Source organism: Biomphalaria glabrata, chromosome 1 (genome assembly GCF_947242115.1).
Source record: "Biomphalaria glabrata chromosome 1, xgBioGlab47.1, whole genome shotgun sequence".
NCBI classification, from domain to species: domain Eukaryota; kingdom Metazoa; phylum Mollusca; class Gastropoda; family Planorbidae; genus Biomphalaria; species Biomphalaria glabrata.
The window spans coordinates 74,513,558-74,539,899 of NC_074711.1; the positions used below are offsets into that span (position 1 = coordinate 74,513,558).

General features: G+C 33.1%; 1 protein-coding gene across 2 annotated transcripts; it reads left to right on the forward strand.

The window, feature by feature from the left end:
• Positions 1 to 1,813: 1,813 nt before the first annotated feature.
• Positions 1,814 to 26,174, forward strand: LOC106065756 (splicing factor 3B subunit 1-like). Of its 2 annotated transcripts, XM_013224656.2 has the most exons (22): positions 1,814 to 1,954; positions 7,404 to 7,579; positions 10,968 to 11,054; positions 12,335 to 12,452; positions 14,533 to 14,612; positions 14,956 to 15,169; positions 15,427 to 15,594; positions 16,163 to 16,572; positions 16,671 to 16,880; positions 16,993 to 17,094; positions 17,331 to 17,597; positions 17,843 to 18,113; positions 18,300 to 18,445; positions 19,615 to 19,761; positions 20,299 to 20,424; positions 20,683 to 20,904; positions 21,177 to 21,359; positions 21,887 to 22,065; positions 22,194 to 22,379; positions 23,028 to 23,300; positions 23,665 to 23,881; positions 25,132 to 26,174. In XM_013224656.2, exons 1-22 carry the CDS (start codon positions 1,933 to 1,935, stop codon positions 25,288 to 25,290), a joined length of 3,963 nt encoding a protein of 1,320 aa, XP_013080110.1. In that variant the 5' UTR covers positions 1,814 to 1,932; the 3' UTR covers positions 25,291 to 26,174. The 2 variants fall into 2 exon arrangements, with proteins under 2 accessions (XP_013080110.1, XP_013080111.1); XM_013224657.2 differs by lacking the exons at positions 1,814 to 1,954; positions 7,404 to 7,579; positions 10,968 to 11,054; positions 12,335 to 12,452 and adding an exon at positions 13,094 to 13,505.
• The last annotated feature ends 168 nt before the right edge of the window (positions 26,175 to 26,342 follow it).

The following is a 26,342-nucleotide window of genomic DNA, read 5'->3' on the forward strand; positions in this document are numbered from 1 at the left end:
TATTTTAATATAGATCTAGAAAACAGCAATACGTTTTTTCCTGAATACAATAATAACTAATATTATTAACTAAATACCCAGACATGACCTTAAAAAAAAAGCACTAATGGTCTGCGAGACAAAATCCAACTTGACTGCATTGAGGCAAAGAATGAATAAGATTAAAAAAAAGAACTTATTAAAAGGGAATTTTCGATGTACATGTAATATACTATTTCATTATTTCATCACTAATCAGTTGGTTTTTGTACTGAGAAACGCTGCACATTGTGAATGAGTTGAGATGGTAAAAAATGTAAGTTCGACAACTTGTATTTTTTTTAACATCTTGTCCTTTTTATATTACTAGTTATTTCCCCTTCAATATTTTGTTCTTGGTAGAGGATTCTGGGATATCAGAATTCATGTGCAGAACTACTTAAGCTTAGGTATTTTTATCTAAACTGGGTGTAATCTGATTTTTAATAATTCCTCAGATGCCTCGTCAAATTAAATTATTATTATTTTATTCATTATTTTTTTTATCATTATTTTTTTAATTATTATTAAATTTTCATTCTCAAGCTTCATTAAAGAAAAAACAAAATTCATTGTAGCCCCCCCCCCCCCCCCCAATGCAGTGTCCACTGATGATGTCGCAGGTCTCTAGCAACACGCTGCAGTCTAGCATGTAACAATGATCTGCTTAGGAATTCTTAGAGCTTCAAATGTGTCTTATAGGTCAGTTGTCAATATCCCCTCGTTTGATATAACAACACAACAAGGGTACATTGTTATTTTAGACAACTTCGATAGTCTCTTAATCTCTAAGCTTAGGTTTTCTTACTTCATTTTTTCTCTTTCTGTTTCTCTTATATTATGAATTATGAGATAGTGTTACCGTTGCATATTTGTCTTTTTCTTTGTCAATAAAGAATAAATATGGTTGGTTGAAATCCACCGTCTTGTTAGTCGAAATAGGTTTATCCCATTATAGTAGATAGTAGATTGGTTGATTCGAGGACCTCCCGTGGCAAGTATTTTTGCTCTAGTTGATCACGGCCTTCATTCCTTCTAGCACTGCTAAGCAGATATAACCTATGATGGAAGACTTTGGGTGTAGACATCGAATTTAAATAACAAAACAAAAATAAACAGCGTTCCATCTATGGCAGTAGGGGGTTCATAAGAACTAATATATAGGCCTTTATTGTAAAAAAATATAGGTGCGGTACTCAGTGATTGAGATTGCCTAATTTTTAACTACTAATAAATTAATAATAAACGTTAAAATAATAGTAATAATCTTTTCCCCACTTTGAAAAAGGTGCCGATACGCCGTAAGGTTCAAAACATAAAATTAAACATTCCAATAAAAATGGAAAGTAAAACCAAATTAGAGTTAAAGTAGCAATGATGGGGTTATTATAGGCCTATCTGTTTTTCTACCAGTCGCTAAATTCCAATAGTAAAATTAATGTACGAGAAATCAAGCCACGTGTGTGTGTTATGTAGATCTATATTTGTGTAAAGAAAAAACAACAACAAAAAACAAAAACATATTTTTAATCACGTTACCCACGCCCCCCCCCCTCCCCAACACCCCCAAATCCATTAAAAAATCTAGGCTATAATGTAGGCCGTAGGCCTATAGCCTATATGATTTTCATTGCCATTTCGCAATTTATTTTTCCACTTAATGTTGTGATATTTATCTTTATTTATGCAATTATAAAAAAATAAAATAACAGAATATACTAGACATATCGAGTAGAAATTGATTAAATTAAACAAAAAAAAAAAAAAAAAAAAGGTCTAGTCGATCTACTTGTTGTTGTTGGTTATGCAAGTCAAAGATGTTACATCCTTTTTCAGTAATTCTTGGGATTTTCTAGAAGCCATTATTGGGATATTGGCAGCCTCGCTAAACTCGTCTATTTGTACGAAATTAAAATGGCGGCGACAACACACGAAGGTATAGTAAAAGCAAAGCTTGAGTTTTGAATCAGAATTTGTAGATTAAGGTGATCAGATATTAGGGGAGCGAAACTGGAACACATATTGATCATGGGGCATAAAAAAAAACTGGCTCAGATTTTTTCCAGCTTTATTTTCACCAACTTAGACGTTATTAGATCTAGAGGAAACTACATATGATTACTACAAGTATTGAAGTATTTGAAGTAACTTTATTCTTTAACTTTACTAAGACTTTAGTTAGATCTAGTTAGTAACAAGTCAAGACTAAGACTCAGTCTTCATCGAGACTAAGCCCTAAGCACAGCCACACTCCCACAGTAACAAAACTAACATTAACCATTAAAATGACAATACTCATCATACTCAGATACTGTAAATATTATTATGATCATTCACTGTCACATCACAATGAATGACACACAATCACAATTATTCAGTGACAATGCACACATCTGACATCATAACGATTGACAACAATCGATCATAATCAATCAACCAGTAACCAATCAACCAATGCAATGAGCCAATGTAGATCTATAAATATTATTATCAATGTAATTGTAATGAAATGAATGAAACTACAGACCAGTATCACTTATCAGCATCACATGTAAAATCCTAGAACACATAATATGTAGCAACATCATAAACCACTTAGACAAACATAATGTCCTCACACCATACCAACATGGCTTTAGGAAATATAGATCATGTGAAACACAACTAATAGGACTAATTGATGATTTTTCAAAAGGTTTAGATAATAGTGAACAAATAGATGCTATCTTACTAGATTTTTCTAAGGCTTTTGACAAAGTTCACCACCATAGCTTGCTTAAAAAATTAAAATATTTCGGCATTAATGGTCCACTGCATCAGTGGATTAAAGACTTTCTGATAGGGAGAGAACAAACTGTAATAATAAATGGTTCTAAATCAACACCGATAACAGTAAACTCAGGAACAGTCTTGGGTCCACTACTATTCTTAATTTACATAAATGATTTACCAAATTGCATTACTTCAGAAACAAAAGTCAGATTATTTGCAGACGATTGCATAATATATAGAACAATAAAAACAACACAAGACACAGATATTTTACAAAGAGAATTAGATGAATTACAGAAATGGGAATCAAATTGGAGCATGTCTTTCCACCCAGAAAAATGTCAGTTGTTAAGAGTAACAAAAAAACTAAAACAAATTAATTCCACTTATCTTATTCATGGCAAACCAGTAACACAGACTAAAAACGCAAAATACCTAGGTGTTATAATAAATGAAAAACTGTCATGGAATCCACATATTGATGAAACTACAAAAAAATCAAACAAAGCATTAGGATTTATTAAAAGAAATTTCTATAAATCAAATAAGAAAATAAAACTAAAATGTTATTTAACCTTGGTTAGGCCAATAATAGAATATGCATCCTCTGTTTGGGACCCCTCAACTCAAGAAAACATTAAGAAACTAGAACAGACACAAAATAGAGCAGTGCGATTCATAACAAACGAATATTCACATTTGACTAGAGTAACACCTTTAGTAAAATCACTAAATTTAGAAAGCCTTCAGGACAGAAGGCTCAAAAGTAAAGTAGCAATAATACATAAAACACTGAACCATAATCTTCAAATACAAAAACAAAATTTAATAAAATACTCTGAAAGACACTAAGATAAAGGCACATTCCTCGTCCCATATGCTAGGACAAATTTGTACAAATACTCCTTCTTCCCTAGTGCTATTAGAGCATGGAATGGGTTGCCTGAGCTAGCCAGGAAAACCAGTGACTTGGCAGAATTTAAGTCATTGGTTAATATGCATGACTAAATGCATGACGCGTAGGACGTAATCATCTTCTTTTTTGAAGTAACGTCTGTATTATATAAGATAAGATAAGAATGTACAATCACAAATGATTCAGTAACAATGTAACGAATGAGTCACTGTGAGAATGAGTCGAATGTTGAATACATGTAGAGTAGACTCTAAGTCTAAGTGTCTAAGACTGTACTGTAGTTGTTTTTTTGTTTTTTTTGTACACACACACACAATTTTTCAATTTATACAGACCTGACACAGGTAAGGCCTACACACTAGATATGTGAAAATCCGTAAAACTGGAAGTTAAAAAATGCTGTCAAAATTTGAGATTTGTTTTTCTTAGTTTTTGTACATAGGCCTTTGCCCTTGATTGAAATCGATTATGATTTTAAATCCATTGAAATCGTTGCCAAAATGGGTGAATATGGATACATTTTATATTGAGGAACATTTTTTTTTGATGTGGACTTTAAAAAAAATGTGTATTTTCTTACTTTATTTTAACTTGAAGGTATATGTATTTTTATTTTTACTAATACTCATTTCAGGTAAGTCCTAAGAAGTTGATTTTTTTCCCCGTAAAAGATTATATATCTGGCCATATTTCTGCCAAGTTTTATCACGATATATTGCTTTCTTCAATAGTTATCGATTATAATGTTGACAACATAAATTTGCACTGCTCCCTATGGACATTTTTTTTTTTTTTTTGAAAACTAAACTTTCCAATGAATAAAATCATGCATAGGCTAGTAGATATAACAATTATGCATGTTTCTTGATAGTTTTAGAAGAATTTTAATGTTTTAATCTATTTTATTTATAATTTTAAAGCCAATATATTTGAAAAATAATTGTTTCCAACGATTTGATCCCACTTTTTAGATATTTTGTTATTTTCTGCCATCACAAAGCCGCCTCTCTGACATTTCTTGTAGCTCTAGACCCGATAATTTGTTTATTTCATCAATATTTATATTCTAAACAAGTGGAGTTCATAAATATAAATGAAATCACATTTGTGTGCTAGAAATTTACTATGAATACTAGGTCTACAATTAAATTTCTTATTTAATAAGTAGATTTATCCTCTACGAAATTCAATTCCAATTTTTTAACTTTTTGAGCGCTGTGTGTGTCTCGCTGGCTGAGCGAGCGAGACGCTCTCATCTTACATGCTCCATGTCAACCAATGCTAGGTCAAAACGCCAGAAAAAAAATCATAACTTTCTAATCTAACTGTTCAACTTAAAGTCATAATTTATACATCATTGGAAAGTTCTTTCAAAGTATTTTAATGATGTAGTAACGAAAAATTGATTTTTCAAAGATAATTTTTTTAATTTCACATCCCTATACACACACAATAATTTCAATAATTGTAGGCTTTCTAAAAATAAATGTTTCTTCAAGTTTTTATCATCCTTCTGTGCATCCATCTGAAAGCTTTTAAAACATTTAACATATCCTAGTGTCGAATATGTCTCTTCTTCTCTCTGAAATGCTTTGTCTTGGCACAATATTCATACAATTTTATGATTGTCACTGCTTTATCACTTACTCTACTAAATTTTAACCAACTGGTCATCCAGATAGTATGTCACATAGGTTCTTCTTTGTGGAGGAACCTTCTCAAGTCTCAAGTTTTTATGCTTCTTTTATTATTTATATTATTGCATTTCTGAACCTATTTAATTTGCAGATGGCAGGATACTTCTGTCCCTCAATAAACAGAACTTCTGCACAATACAGCCACAATTCAGCACACAGGTTTTCAAAGAAGCTTTTGATTATGCTGGGACACTTCACTTGTGAAAAGAAAAATACAATCTAAATCTAGATCTATATATATATATATATATATATATATATATATATATATATATATATATATGTACGATTTCAAAGCCCGAATTCTGCTACGTTCTAAATCAACAAATTTCCTTTTTTTTTTAAAGATTTACAGCGAAAGGTGGCACAAAGAACTTCAATTTCACTTTATTGTAAACTCGAGGTATCTGTCAAAAACTGGGCATCACTAACATACTTCTTTATTTGGTTCTTAATACAGGTGCCAAACCTTTATTAACGATGTTAGGGTTCTATTCTTGCTTTTCTCTGGCTTGGCTCGTTAGGGGTTTCTTGATTACTCAATTCCAATTAATTAATACTTGCTTGGCTTATTAAGGGTTACTTAAGTAGGAACAATTAATACTCAATACACTTCAACTCTAACTCTAGCTGTATTGCATAACGATAATACTTTAATATTAAATAAAGCACACAATTATATCACTCTCAAGAAATAATACAAACACCAGTTTAGGAAGCGACTGTCCAACCTTCCTGGACCGGTAACAAGACCTACCTGACTAACACACTCTCTCGCACATTCAAAGAAGACTTTTCAGTTCATAACACATGCAAGACTATTCACATTCATAATCAGGGGGGTACATATACAAGGGATATAACTATCATACCAAAATATCAAAGTAACATTATATTCACTCTCGCCATATCTCCCCCTGACAAACAATTGCTTGATATTCTAAATATAGAAAACTTATTATGGAAAACTGTATGATAGATAGGCTTCGCATTGATCTAAGATCTTCTGCCATCTATTCAGTATTTAAATGCAGAAAAGTACCTTAATGGAGGCTTACTATATTAAGAAAGATTTTAAAATAAAAGCTTGACTTTGATCAAATTAGCTGTCCTGTCCAGATATTTTACGAAAGCGGGACTGTCATGCCTAGGTCAGGACATCTGGTCATCTTTATCTAGATCTAGTATTGATTGGATAGAGTTTAATAAATAGATTTGATTAATAACTAGACATATGTTACCCGCGGCCCGCGGGTCTTTATTTGCGCATTATTGTCGATATAGTCACAATTAAACGAAATAATAATGTAATAAGTAAAGCGAATGTGTCAATGTAAAAATAGTGTCAATAAAGCTATCAAATAGTCATGCTCATATACCTAGAAGAACTACTAGATTTGTCTAGGGTCTAGAGTCTAGAATCTTTTATGATTTAGAATAAATAGAATTAATAAAAAGTAAAGTTACCCTTTTAGACCTTATGATCTATAAATCTATAGGGCCAATGATGTAATGGTAGTATGTTTCTGTGGCCCACTGTTAACAAGGGTGACATGTGACAAGCACAATAACCAACCAACTTTACTTTTGCATAACTAACGTCGGGTACTTATTAGAGCTGGGTGGACTTAGAGGCCCTCTAAAGATCCTGAAATTAAAAATCCTAGTCTTCATCAGGATTCAAATCTGGGACCCGTTGGTTTGGAAGCCAAGCGATTTACAACTTAAATAAGTATGTTTAATCCTGATGGTAACCTTTACTGTGACAGTAGTTTTCTACACCCATTTTACAAATATCCTCCTGCGAATAGCTTTCTCTAGTTACTGGCCTGTGAATTTGTTCAGGAGATCAATGCTGGATTATTTAAAAAGTACTTAAATAGTTTTTTCTAATACTTTTTGTGTGAAAATTTTGTTGATGTTGAGAAGGAAAATGTTTTTATCTAGGGATTCGATGATTCTGCTTATATCTTAATTCAGACTCTTGTATTTTCCTCTAGAAATTGAAGAGACAGTGCGAAAATTGCAAGAAAAAAAACAAAACTTACTGAACAAAGACCCTGAGGAAGTTAGAGTTGGTCTAGGCTCAGAGGGTCATTTTGACACAGATATCTATGGCGGCAGTGGTTTTGATGGCCAATACGTTACATCAATTGCTGCTAATGATGAAGTGGATGTAAGTACATTTTCATCATGTATTGTGTGTGTCAGTTACATACATTAGGAAAGTTTTATAGATAGTTTTGTTTTCCTCAACATTATTTGCTTGCGTGTGGTTGGTGCTCAAGTATGCCCTCTCACCTGCAGCTATTTTTATTGTCATTAGTTTATTCTATGGGATTTGTTGTAGATCATAGATATTTTAATGTATCTCTATTAGCCATTGTTAGCCATAATTACCTTTTTTTTTTTTAATACTTTGTTATTTTTCATAACTTAGGAAGTCATTTTTTAACGCAATGTTTTCTTTTTTTCTTTTTCATGAATTTAATGAATTAGTTTAATTTGAGATTTCTGAATTTTGTTGGCTTGTTTTTGTAATAAATGTCTTGTGAAAGATCACAATAGCCCCACCACCATCCTCTACTTCCCCAAATCATTGTCTATTGTTACGTGCGCATCTTAGTGTAAATGTGAAATGGTGCGAATGCGTGTTGAAAGGAGAAGAAGAACCAAAAAGAAGGAATATGAACAAGAAAGTGTTTTCAGTATTAATAAAGATTAAAGTATTTATAAACTGTGATTTGTCGTTTTCATGTCTAAAGAGTCTCATCCAATATGAAGACGTAACAAGTGGCACCCAACGCAAAGGTAAAACCCACGTATCCCTCTATACACAGGGGAGCTTCTGTCAACAGACAGTAGAGATAGTAAAGTTTAGATCTAGAGACAGGAGAACATTCGATTCGATATTATTAGTAATAGACTATGGCGGACAAGGCTGAGGTAGCAGCGTTGAAGGAAGAGGGAAGTTTGTTGGAGCTTGAAGGGGCAGAACTAAGAAAATACGTACAAGCAAGGTTGATGGACAGGGAGAGATTAGCCATAGAAAAGGAGAGATTAGCGATGGAAAGGGAAAAAGAAAAGGAGAGATTAGATAAGGAGGACAAAAGAGAAAAGGATAAGGAGATAGTAGCAATTGAAAGGGAAAAGAAAAATGAATTAGTTGCCATTGAAAGAGAAAGATTAGCGTTTGAAAAAGAGACAGCAGAGAAAAAGTTAAAAACAGACCAAGGAAAAGAGGATGATAAAAGAAAGAGTGACTCTACAGGGAATAAACTGGCAAAATATAAAGGTTTGATATTCAACGAAGACAAAATGGACATAGACATTTTTTTGAAGAAGTTCGAGATAGAAATGAGAGAACTGGAGTACCCTGAAGACAAATGGACATTGTTATTGACGATATCATTTACAGCGGAGGTACCTTCAAAAATATGTATGAACCAGGGTAACTATAGCATTGTGAAAGAACAACTACTTCGAACTTTCGGGAAAACAGAAGCTTTCTATCGCCAACAGTTTGTTAATTGTGAGATAGAACCAGAGGATGATCCGCAGACCTTCTTGGACAAAATGAGCAGCCATTTCGATAACTGGATAGAAACCGCTGAGGTAGAAAAAACCTTTGACAGTCTTAAGACATTTCTCATGCTGGACAAAGTGATGTATGAGTGTCAGGAGGAATTAAAAATATTTCTGTTGGAGAGGAAACCGAAATCCATAGAAGACATAGTAAGACTGATAAGGGCTTATAAAGTGGCACATCCCGAGAAGAAATTATCTAGAGGCAGTGATATAGAAGAAATAGTTGCCTTTAACAGAACATGTGAGACACAGAATAACTCTCACAGAACAAGGGAGACACAGGATAGACAGTATAGAAGTAGTACATATGAAAGACAAAATGATAGCCACAACGGAAGATATCAAGGAAACAGACAGGAAAGAAAGGACTAGGACTAGGAGAAAGGTAGAATAGAGCAAGGCTTATCATTGTCATCTGATACTGGAACATTGGAGATTTTTCAGACATTCGTAGGGAACAAGGCAGCCAAGACCATCAGGGATACAGGGAGCACTATTATTGGAGTGAATAAGAATTTAGTGGAAGACCATGAATATACAGGCGAATCTAGGAAGTGTGTTATGTTTAATGGGAATATTGTACAATTACCGATTGCTAAAGTTAGTATAGACACACCGTATTTTAAGGGGACAGTGGAAGCTTGTGTTGTAGATCAGGGTGAGATAGATTTAATTATTGGGAATATTCATGGGGTGAAAATATGTTCAGTAAGGGAGATTGAGAATTGGAAGAAATATTATGGGATAAAGTCTACGCGAGGTAGAAATGGGGATGTGGAGATATCATACATCAGATGACATGGGTAGCAGAGAGCACGAGAAGAAAGAATTAACAGATAAGGTAGAAAGCAATGCAATAGGAATGGGTCCAAATCAAAGTAAGGCAATCAGTGGTACAGAGAAAGCGATTTAAACCCACATATAGACGTACAAGTCCATACATCTTATGCTTTAATTGTGGGAGAAGGGGGCATATTAGAAGACAGTGTCAACAGTTAATTAGAATTAAGGATTCAAGGTACAATAGTGAAGAGGCGTATACGAGAAAAGAGAGGGATATTAGCAGCCTAGAAAACAGTACAGCTAGAACATTCGGTAGTAGGATCACAATGGGACATCATTGCAAAGGAGGGAAGCGGAAAGGATGGCATGTCAATAATGTTAGAATTATATAGATATGATTAGAAAAGGTAGGAATGATGGACACTAATTATTGTTCTATTCTGCAATGAATAAATATATGTGTAATGAATTGAATATTGTTGTTACAATATGCATGGAGCAAGATAGACTTTGTTTGTTAACTATTTGATTGCGACTGGAATGGTGGTGTTTTGTACAGGCATAAAATTATGAGTGGGGAGTTGTATTAATAGAAATATGATTACTTATAGATATATGTTAACATGTTGGAATTGTATTGGTATTAACATGACATTGTGTTTGATTTTGTTTAGTTATTACATTATGGTTTTATATGTTACCGATTTTTTTAAACTTGGAATAGTCTGATAATATATTCAGTGATTTGTATTTTGGACGTTCGATGTGCATCGAACTTGTTAAACAGGGGGGGTGTTACGTGCGCATCTTAGTGTAAATGTGAAATGGTGCGAATGCGTGTTGAAAGGAGAAGAAGAACCAAAATGGAGGAATATGAACAAGAAAGTGTTTTCAGTATTAATAAAGATTAAAGTATTTATAAACTGTGATTTGTCGTTTTCATGTCTAAAGAGTCTCATCCAATATGAAGACGTAACATCTATAGTCTCTTATTCTCCTACTTATTATTCATATTGGCAACTTTGCTCTGAAGTCTTTGTGTGAGTCAGACAGCAATAATTGTGTTACAAGATATTGTAGTCCTAGTTTCTTTGAATTTTCATTCCTATACTCATTGTAAAAAGCAATAAAATTTAAGTTGCTTGTTTACTTGTATGTTGGTTGCTTGATAAATTTGTATGTCTCTATTTCAGGATGATGATGATGTCACACCTGCCTACACCAAGAAATCTACTTACAATGCACCACTTAATCTACTGCATGATGCATCTAATGACCAGGTTTTTATTTTTAAATATTTTTTTTTTAAATGTATATTTTGTACATATTAAAACATTTAAGTGGGTGGGGGTGAAGTTCACCTCATAAACATTGTGCTTTGATAATTTAAAAGCCATTGAAACCATTGCTTAAGTGCAGTTGTAATGTCATATTGTTTTGGAAAGAGCTTTGCGTTGTCTCCACAATCATGACATACACAGATTCAGAGGTACCTTTAAAACTATTAAGATACACTGAAGTAACACAGCGCTGGATTTAATTTCTTGAGTTGAATGCCTTTAAACTCAGTTCATTTAAACAAGGAATTCAAAATATAAATCACAATGCTAACTATTATAGTTGAAAAAAAAAAACCAGTGAAGATACAGATCATCAATAGTTCATTATAGAATAACAATAATAATCCAATGCAGAATACTTTTAACAAAAATTACGTGAACAATGACAGCTAACAATGACTATCAACGCCAATAGGTAGCTTCACATACCTAATAGGGGAGTGTCTATCGATCTTTCTGGTTCCTTGACATTATTGTATATATACACTCTCTAAGCTTCTATTTGAGCCCACGTCATCATCATATTATGCAAATCAAGGCTATCAAGAAAGGTTATTTTTTCCCATGCACATGTGATGTGACCTAAATAATATGGGTAGTTTACTTCCTGCTGGTCATCTCTCTTCTTTACATTGCAGACGTGACTAGCCTGCTCTTTCTCTTCTGGTTTATATGCAGAAGTGTGACATGTAAAAAAAACTGAAACTTTCTGAATGCTAAACATAGTGACATGTAAAAAAACTGAAACTTTCTGAATGCTAAACATAGTGATATGTACTTAAATATTTCATGTTTTCTTGGAGGCATTATAGTTTAGACTCAATAATGTCCATAATTTTTTTTTAGGCTTGTTTAATTATTATTATTATTATAGCTTTTATATAGCGCTGCTTTCATGCTTATAGCATGCTCAGAGCGCTCTGGTCCAATCTCTTTCGTGGACCAGTGGGTGGGGAGGGGGTATCTAGGAGTTGGTTTTCTGTGCTGCCTTTAGGCAGCTCAGTAAACACAACTCTGCCCAAGTCGGGTGTTGAACCTCGAGCCCCTTTCTAGGTAGCCAAGCCAAGTTCAAGCGCACTTGGCCTCTCGACCACGCTTCCCAAACAAACATGTTTTATAGATTAAGCTTTTTTTGTGTGAGTGTGTTAGTGTTTAAACTAATATTAGGATAGTAATATCATAGTGATAAAGTAAAATAAAAATGTTAAAAATGAATTTAGGACTTTGATCCCATGGCGGAACACCGAGTTCCTAGGATTGCTGACAGAGAGGACGAGTATAGAGCCAGACGTCGTCAAATGATAATTTCACCAGAGCGATACGATCCTTTTGCCCAAGGTAATGTTTGCTATGCCTTTATTCATTATTAATTGAATTTTGAAATAGTTGAAATTGTCTGTGCTGTTTGCTGTTTATTTAGTTTTCATGTCATTTGTGTCACTGGTGTCTGAACAAGAAATATTTAAAACATTTTTAGCCCATCCCATTTAAAAAAACCTAAACCGTTTATGAATCCAACATCCTAATTTGTGTATGTATTATATGCAAAATGACTGTGTTGGTGTTTTAAAAGTTTCAATGTAATATTTTCCAATGTCTGATTACAAAGACCATTTTTTTCCTTTTGGTTATGTCCTAACGTGTCAGGCTAATGTTAAAACAACAACAAACCTTGTGGGCTTCGATGTTGTTAAGAGGAAAAACAATAATTGTATTTGTTTTGAAAGCAGCATACAATTTAAACTGCATTGAAAACTAGGATGAACTGTTATACATTTTAAATCTGAATTTATCCCTGTGTCAGTAGTAACTCAGAAATGACCAAACACATTTGATCTAATTACTATTTATGTATCTCTGTCTACTGTTTTTGTTAGACTTTGTTGTGCTTTTTTTTTTTTACATTAAAATGATCAAAGTCAAACCAAGTCTAATACAAGTTAAACCTTTCCTTCCTAGCCATGTGCATATGCTGATGTGATCAAGTGATTGCCTGAAAGCTCACCATAGCTTCATGGTTCATGGGTTAACCTCTTGAGTCCATTCGTAGTCTTGCACTTGTAGTGAGAATGTATTTAAAAAAAAATAATAACTTAGAATCAACTCAGAAGATAAAATATATTTGTTTCATGAACATATTTATGATAAGAATTCTAGTTTTAACTTAAGCAAAGAGCGTACATATCAATGGAATACTGAGAGGGAGACCAGAAGGTTAATTTATTTCCCAATTATTAAACATTAATTAAATGACAGTAGTTTGTTTCTTTGTACTATCCACCCTATGGCTTTGGTCCTTTCATGACTTGAACTAATGAGAGACTAATTTTAGGGATGCTGCTACAATCTGTTTACAGCCTGATCATGTCCAGAGATCAACATTCTAAAAGCGTACGTATAATGTGAACAAAAAAAAAATTGAAGGGTTTGTGCAGTTTTGGCAAACATTTGAAATTGTTTCTGTTTATATGTATATATATTTTTGTTACACCCCTCTTTCTTGTCTTCTTATGCTATAAGCTATCTAAAGTAATATAAACACACACACACACTTGTTTGCCAGAACCAGAAGTAGGAAAAGTAGGTATTTAAGTTCAGTTTTAAATACAGACTTTTCCATGCTTGGATAATATGTGGCTTGATCATTCAAATTACCATTTTCCTTTTGTTTGAATAAGCTAAAAAACATTTATTGAAAAACTGTATGCTTATTGAGTTACTATTTGCTTTATGTTTACAAATATTTTTGAAATGTTCAGCTTTCAGATTAGTTAGTGAAAACGTTCATCCTAATTTTCATGAAATATCTACAAAGTTGTATGCTGCTCAAACAGATTTTAAAATTTCCATTTTTTTTTTCTTTGTTAAAAATCTTGAAATGAAATTTATATTTAAGCTAGATATATTAGACATAAAAGCTTGCTTGAATACATTTACTTCAATTAAATAAAAGGAAATGCAACAACACTCAGATAAAAGGTGAGGTAGATTGCTTTTGTAATCATCAGAAACAGTGGGCAAGAAGAATTTCATTTATTAGCCCAGACATTTTGTTCCTCAGTCTCTGTATTTTTCTGCTAAATATTCCAATTACTTAGTTATTCTAAAAGTCTCTTAAAAATTGTTATTCTAAGGTGGTTGAAATAGTTTCTTAATAAGCATATTGTTTTTTTTATTCAATAAAGTATTTAAAAATATTAAATTTAAAAAAAGCTGCATATTATCTTTCGATAGGGACAGTTTTGAACCATTTTTTTTTGGCTGATTTGCTTTAAAAGATAAATGGTATTCTGTTCAGACCTGTCCCCTTAATAATTATTTGTACCCAGAATGATTCAATTTAAAACTCTAGTATACATATTTAACGAGTTTTTTTATGTCACGGCCATGTCGTGACCATTCTGCTTTCTCATTGTAGGTGGAAAAACTCCAGATCCTACGCGTGCTGGAAGGACCTACACTGACGTGATGGCAGAGAGGTCTTTACAAAAAGAACAAGTATGTAGATAATTTCAATTCTGTGGTCTATTTAACATTGTAAAAATGTGAGGATTATGACAAGGGTGACATATCTAAGGGAGAAGGTATAAAATTGAATTGATTTTCTTAATTATGAGCATTTTCTAAATAGAAAAGAAAAAAGTAACATTTCTCCTTTCAGATCTTGCGATCTATGGGGCAGATGATATTAAGGTCATGTTTCTTTAGCCAACTGTTAAAAACGACCAACCGCCTTTACTTTCCCCAACTAAAGTCAAATTCTATTTTTAATTTGTTCTTTCTTAATTTGATAGTTCCCATTTCATTGTGGTAAATACAATTGCCTTGATTTATCCTTCAGGCAGCTCTAAGGCAACAAATGCAGGAGAAAGCTAAAGCTGGAGAGTTAAAAGTTGTCAATGGTTCAGATGCCCAAAAACAGACTTCCAAGCGAAGACGATGGGATCAGGCTGGTGGTGAAGAAGTAGCAGCGAAGAAGAAGTCATCTTGGGATGCAGCAGAGGCCACTACACCATCAAACAGTCGTTGGGATGAAACACCTGGTAGAGCAAAAGGTTAGTCATTGAGGCATTCTAAGTTCTGATTTAAAGTGAGCCACTAGACTAATTGAATAATTATAATTTTTCATATTGTAGTTGATTGGGTCGAGGATTATTTTGTGTTTACTTCTTTATATCTTAGCACTTGGTGCCAATGATATTTTTTTGTTTGTTATTCACATCATATTATCACCTTTTTTTTTATTAATGGAATTTAGTTGAATATTTAGATTAATGCTGATGAGATTCAATTATATTCTCAATACAAATAGGAGCAGAAACTCCTGGTGCTACGCCCAGTTCACGTGCTTGGGATGCTACACCTGGCCATGCTACCCCAGGTGCTGTGACTCCTGGCAGAAGTGATGAGACACCTGGTCATAAAAATACTCCAAGTGCTAGAAAAAATCGTTGGGATGAAACACCTAAGACAGAAAGAGGTGATTTTTTAAATGATATGGTTGATGTTGATATAAGTGATAGGATGCAAAAGTGAAATCAGATTGGCTAATGAAAAATAATCACAACAAAATAAAATACAATTTGAAAGTAATTTCATAATAAAGGTTTAATTATGAGAACTGTAAATGAGTAATTGTAAAATGTCTTCATTAATTTATTAATCCTTATAAGATTAGCTTTCTTCACTTTTATTCCCTTTTGTAGTCCCTTTTCAAATAATTATTTTCTGCATCATCTTGCAGTCTTGTAGCCATGATAAATAGTAAGAGATGTTATGAAAGTCTTGCTCATTATCTATTTATTTTAGGATTTCCAGGTTTTTTACCTACAATTACCTAATGTATATCTATAAGCTTTCCCCTTTCTGACATCTGGGAAATATCAATTATTTCATGCTAGTAAAGAATGTATGTTTAACATTCCAAAAAATGCTTGCTATTTTTTCATGCTAAACAAAAAAGCTGTCTAGAAGAAGAAGAAAGTTTACCCTGACAGTATAAGTTTATATAACATTTTAAAACAGTTACTGTTCTTTTTCACTTACAGAAACTCCTGGTCACAATAGTGGATGGGCAGAGACACCAAAAACTGATAGAGGTGGTGACCTGATTGAAAGTACTCCAACACCTGGAGCAAGTAAGCGAAGGTCCAGGTGGGATGAGACCCCAGGAGCAGCTACTCCTTCTGCCATGACTCCTAGTATGACTCCAGGCCAGATGACTCCTAGCATGACTCCAGGTGGAATGACCCCAGGTGGGATGACACCTAGTATGACTCCAAGTGGGGTAACGCCCACCGGTGCCAAGGCCATGGGCTTGGCCACCCCAACTCCTGGTCATCTCATTTCAATGACACCTGAACAGTTGCAGGCTTTCTCGTGGCAGAGAGAAATTGATGAAAGGAACAGACCTTTGTCAGATGATGAGTTGGAATCAATGTTTCCTCCAGGCTACAAGGTTGTTACTAAATTCTCACATTATCTAAGTACTGTTGTTGATATATATATATATAATATTGAACTTATCAATTTTCCTGTGTCTGTTTTTGGCTCTAGGTTTTGCCTCCCCCAGCTGGCTATGTGCCAATTAGAACACCTGCTCGTAAACTGTTGGCTACACCCACCCCTCTAGTTGGTACACCCATGGGCTTCAGAATGCAGACTCCAGACAATAAGAGCAGCAAAGACATGATTGTAGATATGCAGCCAAAGGGAAACTTGCCCATGATGAAACCTGATGATATGCAGTACTTTGACAAGTTGTTGGTATGCTGTTATTAAATAAAGTTAAACATAATGATATTAACAATGATATTAACCATACTTTAGTTTGAAGCAACATTTAATATGTGGTTAATATTGTTATTTTGTACACTAGGTTGATGTGGATGAAGAAACTTTGTCACCTGAAGAACAGAAAGAAAGAAAAATAATGAAATTACTTTTAAAGATAAAAAATGGAACCCCACCTATGAGAAAAGTAGGTTGAAATCTATTGCCTTGATGAAATTTAACTTTTTAATTTTTTTAATTTTGCTTTCTTGTTTTAAAAATAGAAATATTACCTTGTTTCTCAAATATTAATGTAAGTCTTTTGCAATGCTAAAAAGAAAAGGTAATAAAACTATTATTTGAACACAAAACAAGATTGCACTAGTCCATTGAAATTATTGGTTTGGCAGTTTCATGTTTGGCTATTATTACTAAATATTTCAGGCTGCACTACGTCAAATCACAGACAAAGCTCGAGAGTTTGGTGCTGGTCCTTTATTCAACCAAATTCTCCCATTGCTCATGTCCCCAACATTGGAAGACCAGGAGAGACATCTCTTGGTGAAAGTCATTGACAGAATTCTGTACAAACTGGACGACTTGGTCCGACCTTACGTTCACAAGATTCTTGTGGTCATTGAACCTCTACTGATTGATGAAGATTACTATGCCAGAGTGGAGGGCAGGGAGATCATTTCTAATTTAGCCAAGGTCAGTTGTATCAATGTATTGCATATTTGTTTTTTTTGCTTTTCAAACTAAACAGCAAGGTTTGATATAAAGGTCTTGTTTTTTTTTTTCACAGTGCTGAAAATACACCACCACTAATTTCAGATACAAAAGTTATTTCCTTAAATCTTTTCTGTAGTTAAAAAAATAATTAAAATCAGACATTGTTTAATTATAATTATTAAAACTTTTTAAAAATTGGTTAATGTTGATTTCTGTTGTTTTAGGCTGCTGGTCTGGCTACAATGATTGCTACCATGCGTCCAGATATTGACAACATGGATGAGTATGTCAGAAACACAACTGCTCGTGCTTTTGCTGTGGTGGCTTCAGCTTTGGGAATCCCTTCCCTTCTGCCTTTCTTGAAAGCTGTGTGTAAAAGCAAAAAGTCTTGGCAGGCTCGACACACAGGCATAAAGATTGTCCAGCAGATCTCCATTCTCATGGGATGTGCCATCTTGCCTCACTTAAAAAGTTTGGTTGAGATTATTGAGCATGGTAAGATCATTATTGTGTTGTTTTTTTTTTTATCTTAGCTTCTTGAGCAAGAGTTAAGGCCTTTTCTTCATACATGTTGATACTACCTAATTCCATTGACGAAGAGAATGTTCTCTGTCATTCAGAAAATGAGCATACACCCTCAGGCCACATTAATGCCCAATGCTATTGTTCTTACTCCCTAAGGTTTGGTTGATGAACAACAGAAAGTAAGAACTATCACTGCCTTAGCCTTGGCAGCTCTTGCTGAAGCTGCTACACCTTATGGCATTGAATCTTTTGACAGTGTTCTCAAACCCCTTTGGAAAGGTATTCGCCAACACAGAGGAAAGGTAGGCATTGTTTTCTTTCAGTTGCTTAGAATCACTTCAAACCACATTGTATGTAGCTAACAGACCTGCCTACCGTTACGCAAAATGGCAAAATGCGTATTCGTTACGCAAAATCTCCCAAAAAATGACCGTCAGTACGCGAATACGCATTTAACCCGTCGCGTTACGCATTTCGTATACTTCCCCCCCCTCTCTTGACTAGCCTACGAGCGGTCACGGAGGTCACGCTAAGCCGTCCTGTTGGTGGGGGGATAGAACAGAAAAGATGGGGGAACACAATGTGTCCAGATCTATACGTTGATTGGTTCTTAAAAGCAATTAGATTTAGTCTAGAAATGAAGAACGCGAGAGTGAGGGAGTGGCGGGTTGGTACCGTCAGTTAGCTGATACACCAACGTGCCTTTTTATTTTATTTTTTTTTTGTAAGTTCATTAGTAGAAATTAATTAGATCTATGTTGAATCCCTGATTCCCGTATTCATTTGTATAGAAAAAAATATCGAAGTGCTATCTATTCAAAGCACATTGAGTGACATTGTAGATATCTAGATCTGGATTCTAGATTCTAGATCTAGAATCTAGATAACTTGTTATACAGGAATAGATCTAACTAGAGTTAACTAGAGTCTACTCTAACTCTAGTCTAGCTAGTCATTACGTTAAATGTCATGATTCTCTACATTACTCTACACTCTGGATCCAATTTAGTTGTAGCATGATTTAGATTGACTAGATCTAGATCGATAACATCTACTACCATCTAGTCTAGATCTAGACTAGATTCTTAGTATAGAATAGATCAAGGATGAAGGTAGGCCTACGAAAGTTTGGAGTAGACCTACGTTTGTAGCGGATCCACGGCATCGGTAACACTCTTAAGCCCAGATCTAGAGTAGATTATAATATTATATTCTATTGATCTAGATTTAGATTGTAGATCTAATCATGACATCTAGATCTAATATATATATATATATATATTTATATATATATATATATATATATATATATATATATATATATATGACAAAATAGTGGATCGCTTAAGTGTTACGCATTCTGGTGCCAAAATACGCATTTTGACCATCAGCGTTACGCATTTGGACTTTTTTTGGTAGGCAGGTCTGAGCTAACATCAAACACTCATAAAATATATCATTTTACATCAAGGGTTTGGCTGCCTTCTTGAAAGCTATTGGTTATTTGATCCCCCTCATGGATGCTGAGTATGCAAACTACTACACAAGGGAAGTAATGTTGATTCTGATCAGAGAGTTTCCTTCTCCTGATGAGGAAATGAAGAAGATTGTCTTGAAAGTGAGTAGTTATCTTTAATTAAATAATTTATTACATATTTATAGTCTAATTTAAAATGCCATTAATATTTTCAAAACATATTGAATAGTACTTATATTTTTATGAAAAAACAACACTCAATACTTCTTACAATCAAGCTTCACATGACAGTTAACATTGCATAATTTATGATACTATTTATACACTCTGTCATTTAGATTTGAAAATATCATGTAGAAAAAAAAGACATTCTACACAAAGTGATCTATTAGGGTGACATTTTTAAATTATTTAAATAAATAAATTCATTTCTTTGATTTGTGTTTGCTTTTACATTAACTCTTTCTCTCGTAACTGACGATACCAACGTTGATTCCACCAGAATGTGGTAAATAATTACGGAGAGAAGGAGTTAAATTGGAATATTTTTACATTGCATAGTTCAATTATGGTTGGCACTGATAAAAGAAATGTGAAAAATATAGAAATAAAACATAAGAAATAAAGTTGTCAATGCCAAAAAAAAAATATATTTATAAATTTTATCTAACTTTACAGGTAGTCAAACAGTGTTGCGCAACTGATGGTGTGGAATCTCAGTATATCAAGGACGAAATTTTACCACCATTTTTTAAGAACTTCTGGAATCAGAGAATGGCTCTTGATAGACGTAATTACAGACAGGTAAGTTGGTGAATTATTCCCAGTAGGCTTAGAAACATTTATAAAGGCCACCAGACCAGGTAATTCTGTCTGTCTCAGTCTAATTAGTGTTCCAATAATCTGTTGAATTGTCTCTGATTTTGAATTTTTTTTCCCTTGTTTAAAGTTATTGGCCTTTATTATGTTAGAACCAATTATGGCTAATAAATCTGTTTATTACTAGTATTTTATAAATATTCTTTGTATAGGCAAACTAAAAATAAGTTTAAATGTCTTCAGCTTGTGGACACAACTGTGGAAATAGCCAACAAAGTTGGAGCAGCAGAGATCATCGGTAGAGTTGTGGATGACTTGAAGGATGAGGCTGAACAGTACCGCAAGATGGTAATGGAGACCATTGAGAAGATTATGTCTAACTTGGGAGCCAGTGACATTGATTCTCGTCTTGAGGAGCAACTTATTGATGGTATTCTGTATGCCTTCCAGGAACAAACAACTGAGGTGGGTGGCTGGTTAAAAGAATTGGGAGTTTTACTTTTTGTCTAAAGTTCTGATTAATAAGTTAATGAAATTCTATTCAAATTACTTATCTTCAAGGTTAATGTTGTTCAGATGGTCCAATAAAATTGATGTAATCAAGTATATATTTAATTTTGTTTTATGGAAAAAGTTGTACTGCAAAGTTTTAACAACATAATTTGTTTACTGTTTATTGGTTTGTATATAAAACAAACGTTTTATAATTATTTACTTCATATCTGAATGTCCTCCAGGATGTTGTCATGTTAAATGGATTTGGTACTGTGGTAAATGCTCTAAGTAAAAGAGTCAAGCCATACCTACCCCAGATGTGTGGTACCATCTTGTGGCGTCTCAACAATAAATCTGCCAAGGTTAGACAGCAGGCAGCTGACCTCATCTCAAGAATAGCTATTGTTATGAAAACTTGTCAAGAGGTGAATTTACAAATTAATTCCAAATGAGCATTTTGTATTAAAGTTGAGTTAGTTTATTACAAATGATAATTTGATTTTCCATATGTGAAAAAATAATGTTGAAAATCTGTATTTCTTCTCACTGATACTACCATTCAACCTTTTTTTCAACTATAATCACATAGAAATGAAACAAAGCACTAGGATTTATTAAATGATTTTGTACAAGTGAATCAAGAAAATAAAACTTAAATGCTACTAAAATTTACTTAGATCCATCTTAGAATATGCATCTTCAGTTTAGGATCACCCAATTCAAGGAAAAAAAAACATTGAGAAACTAGTACAGATTCCAAATAAAACTATTTTTAACTTTTATTTAATGTATTACTTTTTTTTTTTTCTGTTTGTTTGGAGGGCTGGGTCCCTGACATCTGTTAGCTATGACTAATTGTTTCTGGATTCTTTTTTAGGTCTAAGACACATTAGTATGTTTTGTAAAAAAAAAAAGTTAATCAGTTTTTCAAATACAAAATAACAACTTTCAGGAAAAACTTATGGGCCATCTTGGTATTGTGCTGTATGAGTATCTTGGAGAAGAGTATCCTGAAGTGCTAGGTTCTATCCTTGGTGCCCTCAAAGCCATTGTCAATGTTATTGGTATGACCAAAATGACTCCACCCATTAAAGATTTGTTGCCCAGATTAACACCCATTTTGAAAAACAGGCAAGTGAAGACTTTTATAATTTGAATATTCATGTTTTCAAAAATAAAAAATGTTATTTATTTGTTAGATCTGTATTATATAGCCTTTTAGTGAGTGTATGTAAATAATTTCAATTGTTTTTCATCAGACATGAAAAAGTCCAAGAAAACTGTATTGATTTAGTTGGTCGTATTGCTGATCGTGGTCCTGAGTTTGTATCGGCAAGAGAATGGATGAGAATTTGTTTTGAATTATTAGAACTTTTGAAAGCCCACAAGAAAGCTATTCGGAGAGCAACAGTTAACACATTTGGCTACATTGCTAAAGCTATTGGGTAAGTAAAATATATAACAATTAAATGTAGGCCTATATAGGATTTATTTATTTATTATTTACTATTGGTCTAAGACTATATATAGGTTATATTTTTAAAAAATGCAGATTTAGGCATAAATTATTATACTAATTTAAAAAAAATGGCTTAAGTACCCCTTTCAGACCATGTGCATCTATAGATGATGGAAAGGTCATATGTTTCTGTGGCCAACGGTTAAATGAGGGTGTCATGACCATCACCACGACCAACTGTCTTTTATTTCCCTACATAATGTCAGGTACTCATTAGAGTTGGGTGGACTCAATAGTGCCCTAAAACCCTTAAATTCAAAATCACAATCTTCTCTGTTTGGCAGCCAAGTGACACTTGACACTCAGCAATCGTGCCCCTAATAATAATAATCATACTAATAGCTTCAGTAAAAAATGTCATGTTAAACTTGATGTTTCAAAATACTAGTGATGGAAATAAATAATAATGTCAATAAAACAAATATTTCCAAGCATTCATTACAAATCTTATATCAACTCATTCAGTCTAGTTGGAATCTTTTACATGTTATTTCTCCACACACATCATAGAAGTCATATTGTAGTACTACCTAACTACTTAACCTATTGACACAGTTCTTTCTATTTCTGACAGTCCCCATGATGTTCTGGCCACCTTGTTAAATAACCTTAAAGTTCAGGAGAGGCAGAATCGTGTGTGTACAACAGTAGCCATTGCCATTGTGGCAGAAACTTGTTCCCCCTTTACAGTTTTGCCTGCCCTGATGAATGAGTACAGGGTCCCTGAGCTCAATGTTCAGAATGGTGTTCTCAAATCTCTGTCTTTCATGTTTGAGTACATTGGTGAGATGGGGAAAGATTATATTTACCCAGTAGCACCTTTGTTAGAAGATGCTTTGATGGACAGGTAAAGAAAATATACTACGAAATAAAACCTCTATGCATTATTAACTTTAAATTCCTGTAATTTTATTGAACATGGTCTTAACTTATTTATTCTTTTATTTCATCACTTTTACATTGAGGCAGAGAATTTATAATCATGAAAATATTGGACACAAATCTTTAAAGGAATAATTACATATCAATCTGCAAATACTGCATTTTAATTAAAGAGTAAAGCATTTAATATTATTTGAAATACATTTTTATTCAAGAAGACTAATAAATACATGTTACGAATTATTTTTGGGTATGATTATATAGTTATCTATTGCTGTTTTAATGTTTCTATTGAGTGCTTTGTTTCAAATGTCATCTTGGGCTTTCAGGGATCTGGTGCATCGACAGACTGCCATGGCTGCTATCCAACACATGGCCCTGGGTGTGTGTGGCTTTGGTTGTGAGGATGCCCTGGTACATCTTCTGAATTATGTTTGGCCCAATATCTTTGAGAACTCTCCCCACGTTGTCCAGGCATTTATGGGTGCAGTGGAAGGTCTGAGGGTAGCTATTGGTCCATCCAAAATATTCCAGTATGCCATGCAGGTACTAAGAATTGACAATGTGTTATGGATTTACTTTATTTGCCAGAGCGATTTTCATGTACCTGTGAAATATTTACATTAGATAGTTTTGCCAGTAATTATTGCACATGTTTATGCTCATTTTCTTCTTAGAGTGATAAATCTGTTTTCATTGAATAGTTTTTAAAGAGCTTTTGATTTTTTGCTGTCTGTCATGTTTAGATCTCAAAAACTTTTTAGCGTCATTAGTATTTATCCAGAGAATTATGATAATCTTTATTTTATCCATAGGAAATTTATTTTACAATTTGTGCAAAACACCAAACAAAACATCAAAACTATTGAAAACCAAATATACATTCACACCAAATTCTTTTATAATTTACCTATGACATGTTATAACAGTTAAATTGTATTTAATGATTTGATTTCCAGGGGAACAAAAGAGTGTTTGTGTCTGTTTGTCTTTGTTATCAATGTCTTGTATCTCCTTTGTGATGGCTAAATCACAAAATCCTGTCCAAGTGGTGTTTTTTCATTTCTAAATATAGGGTTCGAGAGACCAGATGTAATTCCCTTCTGGGTTTACCTCCATCAATTAAAAAAGACTTTTTGGTAGATTAATATTAATTTCCTTCTTTCTTTCTCACTTTCTGAGTGTAGCCTAGTTTACTGAAGTTCAGTTGATCACACTCACATTTTAGAGCAAAATTGTGTGAGTGAAATGGTCACATATTGGACCAGTGAGACTTTTAATTAACATGCTCTTTACAGCATGATTAGAAATAGAACTAATTATTTCATTTAGATGGTAAATATTTTGTGTATAATTTAAGCTTATACTCATTATTTTTAAATCCATTAGTGGAAATAATTTACATAATATTTTATCTCTTTATTAGCTTCATGACTTTGTCATTTCATACTGCTTAATAACTTTAATATAGTTGAAAGTTTCAAGTTAACTCTTACAAGTTTGTTACCTCATTTTGCCCACATTTTTGGAATCTCAACGCACATTAATTAGTTAGGGAATGGGACAAATCTTGGGTGTTTTGTTTTTACATTTTTAGTATTTTTTTAAATTGGTGTAAACTCATGAAAAACTAAATGGACTCACATATAATTGCCCTACATATGTAAATTTGTTTATTTGTCGTCTTAGTTTTAAAAAAATACTTACTAGATCTAGAGAAACACATGATTAAATAGGCAGTAAATCTCAGTGAATCAATGACTGTGTTCTCATAAACCTATTTTTCTCTTTTCCAGGGCCTATTTCACCCAGCCAGAAAAGTGCGAGATGTTTACTGGAAGGTTTACAACACAGTCTATATTGGAGCCCAAGATGGACTCATTCCTTCATACCCACGTATCCCCAATGATGCAAAAAATCAGTACATTCGTTATGAGTTGGATTATGTATTGTAGTTTTATTTCATCTTCATATGTCTCTGTAAATAATTGATTGACATCTTAAACATAACAATACCACTCAATAGACAAACCAAATTGGTGTAGCTAGTACTGAATGGTTTAAATGTTTCTTTAGCTTATTAAGAAACCTGTCACAATTACCTTTGTTACATTTATATATTAAAAATTGTTTTTGTCCAAATTTTGTATTTTCGTATGTTTATTTATTATTTTTTTGTGTGTGAATGTACTTTCCCAAACCAGTAATTAAAATCATAAGATTTTTTTATAGTATTGTGTCCCTCAATTTCAGGCAAACAAATAGTCAGAATATATATATATATGTATACTATGTTTTAAAATATATATATATATGTATACTATGTTTTGAGAAAAACAAGCATCATCCCATATGATTCCAGTGCTTGAGAAGACCTTACAGCTTAGAATCAAGCAAGTAATCTTTTTTTTTTTTTTTTTTTTTACGTCAACAACATTTGAGCAAAGAAACCTTAACTTTGTTTTGACATTACTTAGTACTTCACAGGTTGACAGTTGCTATAAATCATTTTAGTTCAGTCTTTGATGTTTTAATTACATTTTTAGCAATGTCTTTATTTTTGGTTAATGTCCCTCTTAAAGCTGTAAGTTTGTTTTTTTTAAGTGGGAGGGGTGTTATTAGTTTGGGAAAATATGTTTCATTTTTTAGGCTTTTTTAGTTATGTGTTAAGTAGACTAATCTGTTTTTAAAAAGTTTTTTTTTTTTTTTTTTGTGATAAAGCTATTGCATTTGGAAATAATTTTGGCAAACAACGTACAAAAACCTTTTTTTTTAATGTTAGGATTTTCTGTTTGTTCATGTTTAAGGGTTGTCAATAAAGTGTATTCTACAAAACAAATTCTTCTGTGCTTTGTTTCCATTGGTAATGGAACTTTGTCAGTTGCTGACATACTAAATAAATATCAAACCAAAAGAAAAATCTTACTCTGGAACAAATGCAACATAAAACTACACCAAGCAGCATTAAACTTTCAATAAACATTCTTATCAGAAAAAGACATTAACC